The 18584-nt window shown below is 25.5% G+C and overlaps 4 protein-coding genes across 4 annotated transcripts; 3 read left to right on the top strand and 1 right to left on the bottom strand.

The window, feature by feature from the left end:
- The first annotated feature begins 312 nt into the window (after window positions 1-312).
- Window positions 313-955, top strand: OCT59_008246 (uncharacterized protein). Its single transcript, XM_025327781.2, has 3 exons — window positions 313-411; window positions 477-641; window positions 734-955. The coding sequence occupies exons 1-3, from the start codon at window positions 349-351 to the stop codon at window positions 803-805; spliced, it is 300 nt and encodes a 99-aa protein (XP_025169549.1). The 5' UTR covers window positions 313-348; the 3' UTR covers window positions 806-955.
- OCT59_008245 (uncharacterized protein) lies at window positions 858-2579 on the bottom strand. The gene is made up of 8 exons (XM_025327780.2): window positions 2393-2579; window positions 2238-2319; window positions 1990-2174; window positions 1784-1914; window positions 1513-1714; window positions 1403-1446; window positions 1181-1334; window positions 858-1112 (listed from the first exon to the last, which is right to left on the bottom strand). Exons 1-8 carry the CDS (start codon window positions 2573-2575, stop codon window positions 939-941), a joined length of 1155 nt encoding a protein of 384 aa, XP_025169548.1. The 5' UTR covers window positions 2576-2579; the 3' UTR covers window positions 858-938.
- A 148-nt stretch (window positions 2580-2727) lies between these two features.
- On the top strand, window positions 2728-3919 carry OCT59_008244 (3-hydroxyanthranilic acid dioxygenase). Its single transcript, XM_025309538.2, has 4 exons — window positions 2728-2939; window positions 3012-3114; window positions 3188-3268; window positions 3341-3919. Exons 1-4 carry the CDS (start codon window positions 2778-2780, stop codon window positions 3502-3504), a joined length of 510 nt encoding a protein of 169 aa, XP_025169547.1. The 5' UTR covers window positions 2728-2777; the 3' UTR covers window positions 3505-3919.
- Window positions 3920-12259: 8340 nt separating this feature from the next.
- OCT59_008243 (uncharacterized protein) lies at window positions 12260-14573 on the top strand. The gene has a single exon (XM_025321194.2). It carries the CDS (start codon window positions 12425-12427, stop codon window positions 14066-14068), a length of 1644 nt encoding a protein of 547 aa, XP_025169546.1. The 5' UTR covers window positions 12260-12424; the 3' UTR covers window positions 14069-14573.
- The last annotated feature ends 4011 nt before the right edge of the window (window positions 14574-18584 follow it).

Genomic DNA, 18584 nt, shown 5'->3' with positions numbered 1-18584 from the left:
TTTAAAAAATACTGATTATAGGTTCTTTACTTCTTTTTGGTAAACCGATAACAAAATGATAAAAATTACAATAAACCACCAAATGAAGGTCATCTGGTTTCAGCCAGTGAACTTATTTAGGTTCGTCATTTTTTGATTTATTGATTTAGAACCATAGTAGCTTTGTATAAATATCCCAAAATATAGTGGTCATTAATTTCGCCATAAATAACAAATAAATAATATTTGTTTTTTTGTGATCATCTTTATAATGATTGATTGGCTAAAAGATGAAAATCCTATTAAATACCACTTCCAAAAGAGGTAGCTCGTATAATTTCATTCTGATTTCTCCTTTTCACATTAAATATGTCAGAAGAAACAAAAGTACGAGTTCAAATTTATGGTTCGAGTGTAGCTGGAAACATTTTCGTACGTATTTTCAACTGATTTATATATGCTTTTTCATTGATGATAAAAATTTACTTTTTTTATAGGTAAAGTCAAATCAATCATGGATTGAACAAGTATTAAAACAACACAAAATTGGTTTTAGTTTTGTTGATGTGGCAGCAGATGAAGATGCTTTAAAATATATGAAAAGAAAAAATATGGGTGAAAAAGAATTACCGCAAATTTTTGTTGATGGTGAATATAAAGGAGTAAAGTATTTTATTATTATTATTATTATTATTCCATCAAATAAATCAACTCTCCCATACTAATTCATTCTTTTTTTTCTTAATAAATATAGATTACTAAAGACTTTCAAGAAGCTGTAGAATTTAAAGAAGTGTATAAATTTTTAGGTTTAGAAAATAAATAATAAAAAAAAATGTTAACTAGAATATTTTTATTAAATGTAATTAATAATTTTTAAATTAAATTAAACTTTATTATCTGTTATTTATATGTACATCATAAAATAATAATATATAAATATAAATATAATGGTCCAGTTAGTAGTATTGACCATCTAATATGTATCCGGGAGGCTGTTCTTTTGTAATTGTTTTAAGACCAGGCCCAAAAGCAGGAGAAGGTGGTTTATATTTTGTAAGTTCTTGTAACATTCTACCACCAGGAATTAAAGCTTGTAAATCAGCTTTTGTTGGTACTTTTTCATATGCGACCTATAAATAATAATAAGGTAGTAAATAACCCGTATATAATAACTTAAGTATCAAATATATTAACTTACCGTATTATTATAACTAACATAACTTGTATACAAATTTTTAACTTCATTATATTCTTGAGTGGCATGTGCAGCAATGGTTGTTAATTTTGACTTTGTTAAAAGCTGAAAGGCTTCTTTTGCTTGCGTAATAAATCCTACAGCTTTTCCGTATTGTCTATAAAATATTTAGAAAAATTTGTTATTATACATTAATTAATTTACCTCAAAAAAATGTCAACTTACTGGTGTTCATTAGCATCTTGAGCAAGAAATTTCTTTCCTAGTGCCTATAAAATTATATATTCATAAATATAATTATATTATACCTTCCACAAAAAAAAAGGGAAACATACTTGATGAAATAAAGCACCATAAGAAACATATTTTCTAAAATCACCACAAACTTTTGAAGGATCTTTTAAACTTTTAATTAATCCATTTGCCATTTCGTAATGTCCTGATACTCCAAACGCTAACTTTGCAAGTAACGATGAAGTAGTTTGTTGCATTAATGCTTTACGTATTGCGATCGATGTCGAATCGGCAAGTGCAATCCTATTAAAAAAGTTTTGCTTGAGATTCCAGACTGAAATTTTGCTTCATGGATTTAGAAAATATTATTACTTGGATATCGAAGTTGGTATTTCCATTAATACATCAACTGGTTTAGATATTGAATCATTATTCCATTTTGGACAAATTTGTTCCCCAATATATGCAAATATTCCACCTGCTTTACGTAATAAATCTGCTGCCTATTTGTAAAAGAGTTATGAAATTAGGGAGAGGAAATGAAATAATTAATTGAAAATGAGTTTAATATAAAATACCTGTCTTAATCTTAAATCGATTTCATCATTTTGTAATTGTCTTTCTATGATGCCAGTAGCCCAATCAGAACAGGCATATCCGTAAGTTAATAAAATAAAAATTAATTCATAATAAATTCCTTTACATAATACACGAGATTTCTTTTTCAATACTGTATCACTTAATGTACAGCGCCATGAAGTCTCTAATTAAAAAAAAAAATTTAATATAACATTCTCGATTTAAAATAACAAAAAAATTTATCTACCTATTTCTTTTTTCAATTTTAATTGACCTCCTTCAAGACAATCAATAATGCCAAATAGATATGGTAAATAATCACCAATTGTCTGTTTGCGGAGATTCGATATTCCAAAATTAATAAGTAAAACTTAAAAAAATTATAGAAATTAATAAAATTACATTTATTATTTTAGTATAGTCTTTTGGTCCTTCGGTTCTTTTTGCTTCTTTAAGAACCTCTCTAACTCTACCCCTTTGAGCTGTTGCTTCAGATATTTCGCTTAAGTATAAATTATCTTCATCCAAAAGAAAATCTGACCAAGATATTGATCCTGTCGTTGGTAATGGATAAATAAAGCTCATGTTTAATTTCTATCACATTTTTAGGAGGCACTATTAAATCAATCTCATAAGGTCGCACAATTATGATTATGGCGCGTGATCGGGAAAAAAAATTTCCAACAGCCAGTCGTGTTTATTAACCATGCTTGGTAGAATTAACCCTTTCTCTTAAAGTTATTTTTTCTCTCGTCTTCTAAAGCAATCATACATTAAACATTGAAATATGCCACTTTTACCTCCAATAAATTTTCCAAAATGGTTAGAGGAACATAGTGATAAATTACAACCACCCGTAAATAACTTTTTATTACAGCGTGGTGATTTTATTATAATGGTAGTTGGAGGTCCAAATTCTCGCACTGATTATCATGTCAACCAAACAGAAGTAAATAAGTTTATCTTGTCCTAATTTGATGATAACAATAATTGAATACCTTTTTTTTTGTTTTTTTTGTAGGAGTGGTTTTATCAATATAAAGGAGAAATGTGTTTAAAAATTGTTGACGATGGTGAATTTAAAGATATTCCTATTCGAGAGGGCGAAATGTTTTTATTACCTGGTAAATTTAAGAGCGTTTGCTAATTCATCATTGTTTCATGATTAACCTATATTTAATATTAATTCCCTCAAAGCCAATACACCACATAATCCTGTTCGATTTGCTAATACGGTTGGTATAGTGATTGAAAGAAACCGAAGATCAGAAGAAATTGGTAAATTTATTTAACATCAAATTTTTTTTTGTGTACATTCCTAAAATTATTTTACTTGTATTATGAATATAGATCGACTTCGATGGTATTGTGAACAATGTAAAGAAATAGTTTATGAAGAATCATTTCATTGTACAGATTTAGGTACACAGCTTAAGCCTATTATTCAAAAGTATGCAATGACTGAAGATTTGAGAAAATGTAAATTGTGTGGAAATATTAATAGTGCTAAATAAATAACTAAATGACTGAATAACCGGATAATTAGAAGAATTTATAGATTGAATATTGATTGATAAATTATATCAATAATTTAATACAACAACCCGAGTTAAACCATCTTTAATGAGAATAAGTTGATTCGTTCACAAAAGCCAAGTAAATGATACTTATCTGTTATTACGCAAATAACGAAATATTTTGAAAGAGAAACTGAGCATTAGATATAAATAGCATGGTTATTAGCGGAAAACAAACGCATTTGGATCTATATAATGGTCGTCAGACATACTGTAGTTAACAATTTAGATATTTAATATAAATTTTAATATTTCAGTCAGTAATTCGGACATCGACGTGATCTACATTATTTAAATTAATTTTTACATATTATTATTATTAAATTATTAGTCATTAATTAATGGTCCATGATATGGTATTTGAAATTATCTAAATTATCTATTATATTGTGAATTTACTATAAATGTCATATATAATCTATATAATCATCTTTCTTGGAGAAAAATTGATCCCGTTCTCCAGGGAAAGAATTACCTTCACGGCCATTATCAATTTTAAGAATCCTTCCACAGTTCTCGGAACTTCTATATCTTGCAAGTCCATGATGATGGTGTTTTCGAATAAATATTTTGATACGGAGCTCGAGAGGCGAAACCCGTTTGACTGAATACTGTAGGTCGCAATTTTTGTGATATAATCTTTTGCTTCGGAAGGTAACGCGAAAACAAGGTTGTAATGATCACCTTCGAACAGTATTCCAATTTTTGAGGTCGCCTTTTCTCTTACTACGAGTGTTAAGAACACCGTCTTCCTGAACAAGATGGTTAGCGCTCTGCGTACACCGTATATAGCGCAAATTTGCGCTATACGCGCAAAAATTCCCCCATACGCGCAAATTTAGCTCCATACGCGCAAAAATTTCCCTATATGCGCAAAATTTACTATACGTGTATATTTTTACAAAAATTTTCCAATATCATCCTATATCAAATGCAACAGTGGAGAGAATTTTTTCGCATCAAATATTTAATGATTTTAATTAATGGTCTGGTCCTGATATAGAAGATTTTGACTTTGAAAAAGCATACGATAATTGGATTAATTTAAAGGAAAGGCGGATGAAAAATGTAGTAAATTCTCAAGAGCCAAGAGTGCAATTAATTTTTATTAATGAATTGTAAATAAACATTTTTAGTGGGCAGGACATGTAAATTTTTATATTTTAGTAATAAATAAACTTTTTTTGCGCGCTTATTATAATTTTGCTTTTATATATAAAGAGCAGATAAAAATTTTACAGAATTCTTAAAGATCCTTAAATTTTTAAAGATCCTTAAAGGATTCTATAACCAATTTAAGGATCTTTAAGGATTCTTTTCATTTATAAAAAAATCTTAAGAATCCTGATTTCCAAAAATATTACTAATATACCTAGATAATTACTCCAACTGAAAATTAAATTTTACCAGCTAAAATATTAACTTTGAAGAATTTTATTGCCAGCCAGAATTAAAGTTTAATTATTATTTTTTTTTTTTATATGGAAAAGAGACTTTAAATTGAAGCCGCACATTAATAATTTTGGCCAAATGAAATATTTATTAAATCAAGCTAAAATTATAACTTTTAGCTAGACTGGATAACAGTTGCATATATTGTTTTCTAGTTATAGGACCCCAGACATTATCACATTTTAGTTTTAGCAAATTCAATAGAGCAAATTGGTACTTTTTTTAATAATATTTACAGTAAAATTCGAAATATAGTGGACACTTGGAAATTTTTATTGTCGGGTACTCGGGTTACTTGGCTAGTCGGGTTATTAGAAAAGAAAATAACACGGTGTACTTTAATTAAATTTTAATATTTACGTTATATAGTTTATTATACTATACTACGCCATCATATATATGTATATCTTTTCTAATAACCTGACTAGCCAATAAAATTTTCAAGTGTCCACTATATTTTGAATTAGTTTTGCTGTAATAATATAAATTATATAATTAAATATTATAGTGCAGAACCTCTATACTCAACTACTTATGTATAGTAACAATTGATTGATTATAAATTTCTAAAAAAAAATTTTTTATATTAAAGTAAAAAATTTAAATGATAATTTTTATAGATATGATTATTAGCTTTAAAAATTATCGGTTATTTTTTTTCTAAATTAAATTTTGGCTAAGTTTTAGCTGTTTAAAAATCTGTAATTTAAATATACTGACAAAATTTAGTTAAAATTGAGACTAGTCTAATTTTTGCTTTACAGATCTTTTTTAGCCACATTTAATGTAATATTAATTATTATTTTACTTCAGATTTTTTTTTCAATATGCTAAGAAGAAAAAAAAGTTCTAATATTGCAAAAAAAAAAAAATTAATAAACAAAATTATTTAAGTATAGGTTAATTTAATGTTATAAATAATGATATTTAAAAGACAGTTCAGATGATAAATTTATAAACAAAAGAATTCAAAAATTAAGTAATTTTACCAAAAAATGCATATAATAAAATATAAATCTCATTATCATGTACCTGATTCATCAATCATCAGTTTATAATGAAATACAATAAACAAATATATTATATAAATTTTTATATCATATAATTAATAAAATCCTAATTTCTGATTGGCTAATATATGTATCACGTGATGCTTACATAATCTAAAAAATTGAGACTTTTTTTTATTTTTTAAATTGATTCCTTTTAACAAATAAAGTTTAATTCTTTTTATAAAATTAAAATTCAATCATAGAATCAAATTTTATTTAAATTTTTTTAAGTTCCTATTATAGAGGTTCTGCACCGTAGTTTCGGGATCCGGGTTATATTTTGGCCAAAATTAAGCATAATGCAGGCCAAAACCCTGATTAGTTTCGAAAAAATTCATTTTTTAATACTTATTTATATTTAATTTATTATTTTTATTAAGGCAATTTCTATTTGTACACGGGGTGTTTAAACACGGGTCATATTAGTAGATTAAAAACGGCATTCAAAACCTCCTTTAATGCCTTAAGTAAACTTGCAGAGCAGGTGAAAATACATATATTTATCTGTAATATAATAAGAATAAAAAGTAAAGGAGTATAATGTCAGTAGCATTCAATTTCAAATTAAAAAACAAAAAAATAGTCTATTAAAAATTATATTTATATGACCTGTGTACAAACACCCCGTGTAAACTTAGAAATTTTCTATTTATTATTATATGTTTATTAGCTTTTAAATTTTTTTAAAAATAAAGGGGGTATTTATTAATATGTGTTTATTAGATCTCAAATTTTTTAAAAAATAGAGAAAGGTGGAAAATGTTAAACAAATAATCAAGTTAGAATAGCCTAAATAGCAAATGCCTATAATTTTTTATATAATAATTCTAATCTATTTAATGATTATTAATATAAATCTTTTAACTTATTAATATTTAAATTTTATAGTTTTTTGTATAATTTTTTTAATTTATTTTTTAAAGATTATAATATATTTTCTATAAAAAAATTATCCAACTTTTATATAAGGCAATTTCTATTTGTACACGGGGTGTTTAAACACGGGTCATATTAGTATATTAAAAACGGCATTCAAAACCTTCTTTAATGCCTTAAGTAAACTTGCAGAGCAGGTGAAAATACATATATTTATCTGTAATATAATAAGAATAAAAAGTAAAAGAGTATAATGTCAGTAGCATTCAATTTCAAATTAAAAAACAAAAAATTAGTCTATTAAAAATTATATTTATATGACCCGTGTACAAACACTTCGTGTAAACTTAGAAATTTTCTTTATATAATATTTGTTTAAGTCTATATAAAAATTATACAATTATTGCAGTTTTTAGATAAAAATAATTAATTTTATAGTGTATTAAAAGTGTACAATTTTTATATAACTAAGAATAAACTTAAATTAAATATATAGAAAATGTTTAACTTTTGTGCAATAAAAAATTTAGGATATAAAAATTGTGCAATTATTGTACAATATTTAAAAATATATGAAATATACATTTTATTTTAAGAGTAAATTTATTCATCGCACGTGCGATGCATCGCCACTTTCCTTTTTTGTAAATTATTTATGTTGATCAACCTGCTTATACATCGCCACCCCCTTAAAATGGCAATGATAAACATAAAAATTTGCATCGCACGTGCGATAAATAAATTATTTCTTATTTTAATACCATTAATATAAATTGTATAATAATAATCAGTATATACATTTTACTTTAAGACAATTTCTATTCGTACATAGTGTATTCAAATACGGGTTTCCAAAAAGGTAAATTTTCTATGTTAATCATTTAATGTTAGGCAGAATTAAATTTAACAAAAAAATAGGAAAAAAAAAATTTGTTAAATAAATCAAATTGACATTCAAAATCAACTTTGACGCTTTAAGTAAACTTACAAAACAGACAAAAATATATATACTACATGTTTTTTTTTAAAATTATATTTATTAAAATTTATTTTTACATAACTTTTTAATAAAGTCATGTGATATATGTATAAACACCCCATGTAAATTAAAAAATTTTCTTACTTTAATTGTAAATTGCAAATATGATATTTATTTTTAAAAAATAATATACAGTCAACTCTCTTTATAGTCACACATTTGGGACAGTCCATATTTGGTGATTATAAAGAGATGTGACTATATAAAAAATTTCTTATATTAGTATATCATAATTCCAGCCAAAAATTAATATAATTTTAGCCAAAATTATACTCAAAACTTTATTGTATCATAACTCCGCTAATATTAATCGTAGAGAGATGATCTTACCGCCATTCGATTCGTCTTGATGAGACGGTTCTAATGGTATAAAATACATCGAAATCCAATCACTAGATTAATTTCCAAAATTAAAAAAATATTAATGGTTTTTGTGTAATAACTCTGCCAATATTGATCCTAGAGAGACGATCTTACCGCCATTCAATTCGTCTTGATGAGACGGTTCTAATGGTATAAAATACACTGAAATCCAATCACTAGATTAATTTCCGAAATTAAAAAAATATTAATGGTTTTTGTGTAATAACTCTGCCAATATTGATCCTAGAGAGACAATCTTACTACCATTCGATTCGTCTTAATGCGACGAATCTAATGGTATAAAATACATCGAAATCCAATCACTAGATCAATTTCCAAAATTAAAAATATTAAATGGTTTTTAAGTAGTAACTCCGTCAATATTGATCACAGAGAGATGAGCTTACCACCATTCGATTCGTCTTGATGAGGCGATTCCAACGAGCTATTAATCGTCTTTTTACAATTACTAGGTACCGAGAAATTTAGCAAATGTTAAATGGCGCAGTAAACGTAAATCAAGAAATATAATAATGCCGATGCTTAACATTTTGTTGAATAACTCATCAGCCAGTGATCGCAAAAGGATAAAACTACCACCATTCGATTCATTTCAGTGAGACGATTCTAACAAGCTATGATACATCTTTATACGATTATTAGATGCCAAGTTATTTAATATATTCTTTATATAACTGTGATTATAAACGGTTCTTTTTAATATAAGATTTTTGAGGATAGGTGTGATAGTGACTATAGATAGATTGTGACTATATAGGATAGTTTTTAATAATAAAGTGTTTTGAACATTCAACTGGTGTGACTATATAGTAGAATGTGACTATAACGGGAGTGACTATAGAGGGAGTTGACTGTATATGCTGTTTATTTATTTATTATTCATAGCTAAAAATTGATAAAATTTATAAAATAAATTATTATAACTTTTCTTCTAATATTTTTTAAGTATTTTTTTATTTTCTAAATTTTTTTTAAAATTGTAATATAAAAATCAATGAATAAATACAAATTTTTTATTATAAAAATGTATATATAAAGAATTACAGATCTGTTTAATAAGTAAATGCTTTTATAAAACATTGATAAAAAATAATATAAATAAATCTACAATACCAATCTTATTTTTTTTTACTTTACATTAGTTTTATTTTGAAATTATATTTGCTTTCATTTTGCAGATAGATTACTAGAATCCACTTACTTATAATAAAGATTACTGTAGAAAATTGGCCCTTTACTAATGATTTTTACCTTACATTTTTTAAAATTCTATTGGTTAATTAGTTAAAAAAAAAAAAATTATAATAATGTAATATAAATTTTTTTTTATAGTAAAATTTGCAAAGAATTTTATATATAATTTTTACCTTAGACTTATAATGACCTATTTTATAAGTAAGTGGAGGTTCTAGGTCATCCTATAGTCTAAAGTAAAGTTTTATATAAAACTTTTTAAAAATCCTATTATAAAAGAAAATTTTATGTTACATTGTTATAATTTTTTAGAATTTGAACAAATTTTAAGATAAAGTTTCATATAAAAGTAAAATTTCTACTGGTGACATATCTTGTAAAATTTGAGAATATGTTATTTATAAAATTATTGAATAAATATACTATTACACAAAATGAAGATTATTTAGATAATAGTAGGTAAGTTCTAGAAGAATTTTGCTTACTTATAATAAAGATTACTGTAGAAAATTAGCCCTTTACTAATGATTTTTATCTTACTTTTTTCTTAAATTCTATTGGTTAATTAGCTAAAAAGGAAAAAATCATAACAATGTAATATAAAATTTTCTTTTATAGTAAAATTTGCAAAGAATTTTACCTTAGGCCTGAGAGAGAACTGGGAAACTATATATAAAGGTTACCAGAAAAAATTCAGAAAATCATATAAATATGAACCATCTTATGATTGGTCAATTAGCTATTTATTCACATTATACTTATCAGCGGAATTGAATTTTTGAATTATGACAGACGTAATTAAAATGCTGTAATTTGCTGTAATTATATATTTTATTAGTAAATATTTGTACTGACATAATTGTTTTTGGCTATGCCGTAATATTTTGATATTGACTTTTTAATTCTATTGAGAAGTATAATTCACATGATATTTTTGCTTCAAAAACAGAAAAAGGAAAAATCTTCACTCAAATTTTCTTATTCTTGCAAACCAACATGTGACTTTTATTAATTATTTTTACGGTAATTTTTTTGAAAATTAATTATAAGTTCGAACTAAAAAAACCAGTGACCTTTATTAGTAGTTTTTCCAATCCTCCTAAGAGTAATTTATCTTATAAGTAAGTAAAATCCTATTCTAAAGCAACACCTTGTGGTATATTTTTAAAGACTTTATACCTTTTATTTTTCTTAGCATATGTTTCTTGATTTATATTATCAAAAACTAATTCTCCAATAATCTCTCTACTTGTGATAATAAAATTGCTAATGAACTTTCTGCATATATATCTGAAATTAATGTTAATTTCATTGCAGAAATTAAAAAGTAAGGCACATAATGGAAGTATTACTGTGAAAATTCTCTTACTGTTATTTACAAAAAACTTAGCATAAAAATTATTATTAAAATTGCCAATAAACTTTCTGCATATCTTTCTGAAGTTAATAATTCTATTTTTACTGCAGAGATCAGCAGAATCAATAATGAATTTAATAAAAAATTCAGGAGAAATTGATAAAATCAATTGAATTTGGCAGAATTTCATCTAACTTCAATGTTTTTATCAAAACAGGACCCTGCTTATTTATAATAAAGGTCACCGTAGAAAATTGGCCTTTACTAATAGTTTTTACCTTACTTTTTTCTTAAATTCTGTTGGTTAATTAGCTAAAAAGGAAAAAAAATCATAACAATGTAACATAAAATTTCCTTTTATAGTAGGATCTGTGAAGAATTTTATATATGATTTTTACCTTAGGCTTGGGGGTGACCTATATTATAAGTAAGCGAGATCCTATCAAAACTCTCTGAAATGAAATGATTCAATATTATACAATTGCCCAAAGACTTGAAACTGTGAGATGTGAAATTCATGAACTTGCTGGAAAAAAGATTGGAAAAGGCACTGTGAAAAGCTTTTATTATGGTGAAGGGGATCCAAAATTTAACACAGTAATGTCAATTATGAGATGGATAGATATTAAAGAAATTACATGTAGTTTAAATAATAACTTAAATAACAATCCAGAGTAGCAGGAAAAAAACTGCCAGTATATGAGCTAGGGCTCAGCAGGCTTATCAAGCAGGCATGTTCTTTTATGCCTTTCCTTTTTTGAAACAACCTGCTACTCTATTATTTTTTACTTTCATCTTTACTTAGCCAGCCAGCCCTTTCTCACATAATATTTTACAAAGATATAATAAAGATTTTGATTGGTTTTAAATTTGTGAATTATTTTATGTGTAATATACTGCGCCTATAATACATGCGAACATTGAAAATGCAATACTAACAAATTAATTTTTTTCTTAGTATCAGCCTATTTTCAGATAAAAGTATAACGTGAAAAAATTTCTTTTACTACATATGCTTATATCACAGTTCTTATGATTTATTTCGTGTGTTTAATGTTAATACCATTAAGGCGCTCTTTTTCATTTAACTGTTAATGTATTCTATCTACGCCAAATCAGTTTGCGTATAATAAAACCTGCTTTCATTAGAGAAAAAACCATTTGTACAATCAGAATGGATCATTGGTCATTTTACATACTAAAAATTTTTTAGATGACAATCATTTTGTGTATTACCCCGCATTTATTTATATCTTAAAAATTGAGAGAAATTCCAGCAAAGCTTGGCAGTTGTCATCTTTATTTTATCATTATCTAAAAAGGGCAAAATGAATACGATATCATTAAAGTCTCAAATTAAGACAAAAGCAGTTACCGTAAATTTTGTTGATGCAATTTATCCTTATGTATGCGAATAAAGACATTAAAAGCGATATTGAATTTTTTATGAACAAGTATTTATACATACCAACATTTCATTTTTAAACATTAATTTATTTTATCATGTTCTTTCAATCTTCAAGAATTCATCCTCTCTTTCTCTTTTCTAAAAGTCTGAGGTTTGGTTCTCGCGCATTTAATAATAGACCATTACCCTCAAAATCTTTAGCTCAGGAAATTAATGACATTACTTTTAAGTTGAAAAATTTAAAGTTCATTCAGGATTCGTCATCTCAAAAGTATTTGGACGATGATGCGTTAAAAGATATTCCTAGAAAGAAAGGGATTTTTCACTTGCAGAATGTGAATCATGTTAAAAATTTGATTGACTTTGCTCGCTCTAAAAGTGCGACAGTGCGTGTTATGGGGGCTGGACATTCGGTTCAGGAAGCCATTTATGCTCAAAACGATAACCATATTCACGTAACTTTGGGAGGGGAACTTATTAAGGTTCACAGTATAGATTCTAATACTGGGTATGTTAATGTAGGAGCAGGATGCAAATTAGGAATTGATCCTTCTGACGAGAATTCATCCGAACAAACTTCTTTTAACTATCAAGTCAATGAGAAAGGACTTGCTCTCCCTATTTTAGGTGGTATGAGCCATCAAACCATAGCAGGTTTTCTTCAAACCTCTACCGCGGGTGGGTCTTTGAGTCATACTATTGGCGATGTTTTAGAAGAAATAGAGTTTGTCAACGGAAAAGGAGACGTTGTTACCTTAAATAGAAATGAAGAAGAGGATAAGTTTAACGCTTCAGTAGTATCTATGGGATTGTTTGGGATAATTACTAGGGCAAGTTTTAAATTGCCTAAAAAATATTTAGTAGAGGGAGAAGAATCTAATAAAGAATTCGAAAAATCTTCATTGGTGAGTCAAAATGGACATTATGAAAAATTATTAAATGCTCTAAGAAATAAAGAATATTTTCACATGAATTGGTTTCCGCAAAAAGGAGTCAAACGTACTATAGAATGGTACGGAAAACAAGTTAGTCAGGGTGAAGTACTGGAATATAATCATCCAATAAAAGACCTAGGAACGTCCATCATGTTGACTATAGTCCTTGGTGGTATTAACAATTTAATGAAAATATATGAATATGATGAAACAGCCCAAAAAATAATCGCGGATTATCTTAATCAATTTATTCCAGTTCTTTATGAAAAACCTTCTTCATTTAGAGATCACTGGTATAAAGCTTTACCTAATGACGATCAAGCAGATGTTGATGGTTTATTGAAAACTACATTCACAGAAATTTGGGTTCCATTGGATAAAATTGACGTTACGATGCAGAAATTAGAGAAATTATTTGATAAACATCCCTCATATGCTGGCAATTTTGCGATAGAACTCTATGGTGCTAAAAAATCTCCTTATTGGATGAGCCCATCTTTTGGTCGTGACGTTTTTAGAGTAGATCCATATTGGTGGACATATAACGTTGGTGATCCTCGCGAATATTTTGAAAATTATTGGAATTTATTATTACCGATAGATGGTGCTAGGTTGCATTGGGGAAAACATATGCCAGAACCTGGTAAAAAGTATGGAAAATATACATTCGGTATTGACTTCTTACACAGCCGCTACCCAAAGCTAACTAAATGGTTAGAAATCAGAAATGAAATGGATCCAGATCAAATATTTGTAACCGACTATTGGCGGAAATTATTTAATATTAAACCCTTAAACGAGTAGTAAATTTACACAAGATCTTATATTAAGCAGAGTTTTATGAGTGTTTTATGTAGAACAGATAAATGAGAAAAACGAGAAGTAAAATTTGTAAATTATCAAAATAAATTCATATTTTATACCTGTAATAATAGCGTTAAAGAAAATTTTTATATAATTCTGGCAACCCATCAATATTCTCTCTCAGTCCTATTTTGTGCCTCAGAAAAAATAATAATACATTAATGAAAAAATAGCCTGACCGGAATCGCCACCTTTTAAAAGAAAAAATCATGTGACTGCGTGAAACAAATTCACGCACTTTGCTAAAGAAAAACAATAATTTGATTAGCCGGTCATATCGTGATTTAAAAGATCCAACTCATCACCATGTTAGTGCTAGAAAAACTAGGTGATCCTTGTGAAACGATATACGTTATGCGATTTTGTAGATTGATAAATTTAATTTCTAATTTACCGAAATTAATAATCTTTTTTTTTTATTATCAATAAAAAAATTAATAATTTTAAATATATATTAAACTGCCAATTTTTATAATTTACAATTAAAAATATGTAGATAATAAATAAAATAATAATTAATAAAAGAAAATTTCTAAGTTTACACGGGGTGTTTGTACACAGGTCATATAAATATAATTTTTAATAGACTAATTTTTTGTTTTTTAATTTGAAATTGAATGCTACTGACATTATACTCCTTTACTTTTTATTCTTATTATATTACAGATAAATATATGTATTTTCACCTGCTCTGCAAGTTTACTTAAGGCATTAAAGGAGGTTTTGAATGCCGTTTTTAATCTACTAATATGACCCGTGTTTAAACACCCCGTGTACAAATAGAAATTGCCTAATAAATATTCCCTTTAAATTTTGCTTGAAATTTTCAAATTTTTCTATGTTTATTTATTTAGTTTGTTTAACTTATACCCCCTCCTCCCTTAATTTTTTCAAAAGGTCTAGACGTTAAACAAATAATTAAATTGGAACAGCAATCATTACTAGTGTCATGTGATTTTTTAATTTTGGCTAAAATTAAATGATTGACATAAAAATTGCCTTTTTTGAAATATTATATAAACTTCATTTTCCATTTTTTGTAAGAAATAAAATTGTTTTTTTTTTGGATTATATAATATTACTCAAGTGTCTAAAAAAGAATATTTTGGCTAGAATTATAAAATTTGGCTGGAATTACATATGTGATAAATAAGGATGATAAATAGGATTTTTCATACTAAAAAAAATTCTAAGTCCTTAAAATACATAGTAAAAACAGAAATAAGAAGAGTATAATGTAAAGTAATAAATTATATATTATTGAACATTACATAATACTGGCAATTTATAGTAATTTTAAAAATTATAATAAAAATTAAATAATAAATTTAAAATATTTTTCATTTTTAAATAATTTTGTTAATAATTTTAAAATTTTGTAATTTTATATGGATTATTATTTATTTATTTTATTTTTTTTATAAGCATGGTCTTATTATTATATTATAACATTTACCGTATTCATCGGAAAATAAGCAACAACTTTTGCACGTAATGTAGGCCAAGATTTAGTAATGCGGGCCAGAAAATGCCATAATTCCGCCCATGTTGCTTATTTTCGGGGGTTGCTTATTTTCCGATGAATACGGTATAACATTACTAACTTATATATATTTAATGGTTTAAATTTTATACGCAGGTGTATTGTAATGCATTCTTTATAATATCTCATATATAAAAATCAAAAACACCATTTTAAATCATACTTTAGTCTTTAAGTAAAGTTGTAGAGCAAGTAAAAATACACATAGTATATATCTTTAAAAGCTTTATAATACTGTATATACATAAAGTTTATATAATATTTATTCAAAAATCAGAAAATTTAATGATATTATATAATAAAAAATGATCAACATATTTATTATACCAAAAAAGAGGAGCGCATTGCTACTGTTATCTGTTAACAATTAAAGTTAATTGAAAAACTTTAACACTTTAATAGGTTAATTAAAGTTTAATTTAATAGGAAAGTTTTAAGTTAATTATAAATAATCATATGAAATGATGTTGGATATTTAGTTAAAGAAAATAGGTTTTTATTAAAATAATGTAAGAATTTAGATACAAAAAATATAAATAATCTCTTGTTTGTAAAATTAACTATCTGGAATTATACTATTGGGAATAATACTTTTTTCATATAACTTGAATACTACAATACAATTTTTAACTATTAAAACTATCTTAAAACTATTTTCAAATTATCTACTCTTCAAACTGAGTAAAGTTCTAACACTATTTATAAAAAAATAAGAATATTTGATAAAATAAATAAAATAAATAAGTAAAATAAAATAATTATAATTTATAACAAATAAAATTAATAAAATAAATAAATTAAATATATCAAATTTATCAGATTTATCAAATAAATTAAGAAAATCAAGAAAATTGAAAAAATTAAGAGATCTATGAAATGATCTACAAAATGATTTACATAAAATTACTGTGCTATATTTCTTACTTCCTCCCTTAAAGAATGAACTCCTGTGAGTCTTTAAATTTCTAATACCAATAGCTTAATTTCATTTTGTTTCAAAGATCTTATCAAATTAACAGTAATATTAACGGTATAATAAATCTGAATAGGATTTGTTTCAAAAATATAATAAACTCAAACTGATATCTAATAGTAATGTTCAGAGACAATTTGTCTTATTTGCTTCTTCAATAATTCCTTTTGTTTAATAAATTAACCTAAGAAATATACAAAAATTAAAGCTGGAATTCTTTGTTTTAATTGTTGAGCTCATTATAAGTATTAATATGTCATATGAATTTTTATTTTATCATCCATTTTATTTGAATAAAGCTTGTTTTATTTGTAATTCTTGAGAACTGTTTCTTTCAATTAATAAGTTTGTAACACAATTTTGTAAGGTATTATAGTAAAAAAAAGTGAATCATAACAAAATAGAATGCGTCTTTAAATAAGAGTGATCGACTACTAATTTCAGTAAATTGCAATATTATTATTTCACTAATTTAATTTGATTGATTTTGCTCTTTAAATTAGTTAATCGTGTATTACTATTTTAAAATATTTCTTTTTATTCTAAAAATAACTTTTTCTTTTTCTTAAACCATTTTACATGTAATAATTATTAGCTGTTGTTGAACTTTTCGTATTATTTTTATTTTTTTAAATTGAATGCATTTTTTCACATTATATTTTTTTCTTATTTAAAAACCTAATTTTTTTTTCTTTTTTCTTTACTTTCTTGCAAAATTTTTGCATATACCCAATCTTTTGTTAAAACTTATATATCTCTTTTAACCCTATTATTAAAAATATTAAAATAATCTGCTGTTATTTCAAGACATCTAATAAAAAGTCACAAACTTATTTTTAAGTGTTAAAGGCTGCTCATAAATCAAAGGTCCATTAACTTGAAGGTAAGTATCATACGTAAGGTTCTTAAGATATTTCTTATATGGGAATAATCTATAGATAAGATTTTAAACTTATATCTAGTTTTTGAATAGTTGATCTTTTTTCAGCTTGCAGATGGAGTACATAGGCGATTGCGATAAATCGGATCTTCGATAAACCGGATTTGGTATTATTTCAGATTTTTCTCCCAGAACAAAATCTATCATATTAAAACAATCGCGATATACCGGATTTTATTAGTAAAGTCACGATATTTCATAAGTCAGATTTGATTCTATATCAGTTATATCAAAAAAATCTTGATATATCGAATTTTTCCAAATTTGGCGTTAATTTATCCTTTTTTAGTATACCTTTATATTATTGTAATTTTAAAAAAATGGTTAATTCCAGCTGAAATAGTTAATTTTGACCAGAATTAAAATTAATCATTTTATACCGAAATTCTTTACAAATGTTCCATACAATTTTACCATTCTTTTTTTTATATTTTAATCAGATATCTTTCACCTGTGTATAACAGATAGTTCTTTTATAATAATAAAATTATATTTCGTTTTGAATTTTAAAATTTTGAACGAAAAATCACGTGATATCTTGATATTTCATATATTTTATATAAATCCGACTTTTTCGATATATCGGATGTCTTGATATATCGGATATTTTTACTGGAACCAACTGATCCGATTTATCAAGATTGACTGTGTACTTGTATTTCTAGGATATCTAAGTCTTGAATGGACTTCTTCTGCAGAACTTTTTTAGACTATAGTGCATACAATTTAGTTCCAGCAATTAAATTTGATGAAATTTAAATCACTACTATTCATTCAAAAAAAAAGATAAACATAAAGTATAAATGTATTAATAAAACTATATTTTTAAATTTCCTGTAAAGTATTTTTTAATAAAATAATAGCAATTTAAAATTAAAATATTTTACTATTAAATTAAATATTTGGCTATTTTATTCTAACCAGAATTATATGTAAATCTGATCAAAATTACCTTTGTTTAATTATTAACTATATAAATTTGGTTAGAATTAAGAATTAT

The sequence above is a fragment of the Rhizophagus irregularis genome, chromosome 16 (assembly GCF_026210795.1).
Source record: "Rhizophagus irregularis chromosome 16, complete sequence".
NCBI classification, from domain to species: Eukaryota; Fungi; Glomeromycota; class Glomeromycetes; order Glomerales; family Glomeraceae; genus Rhizophagus; species Rhizophagus irregularis.
This window is presented reverse-complemented; position numbering and strand designations above follow the sequence as displayed.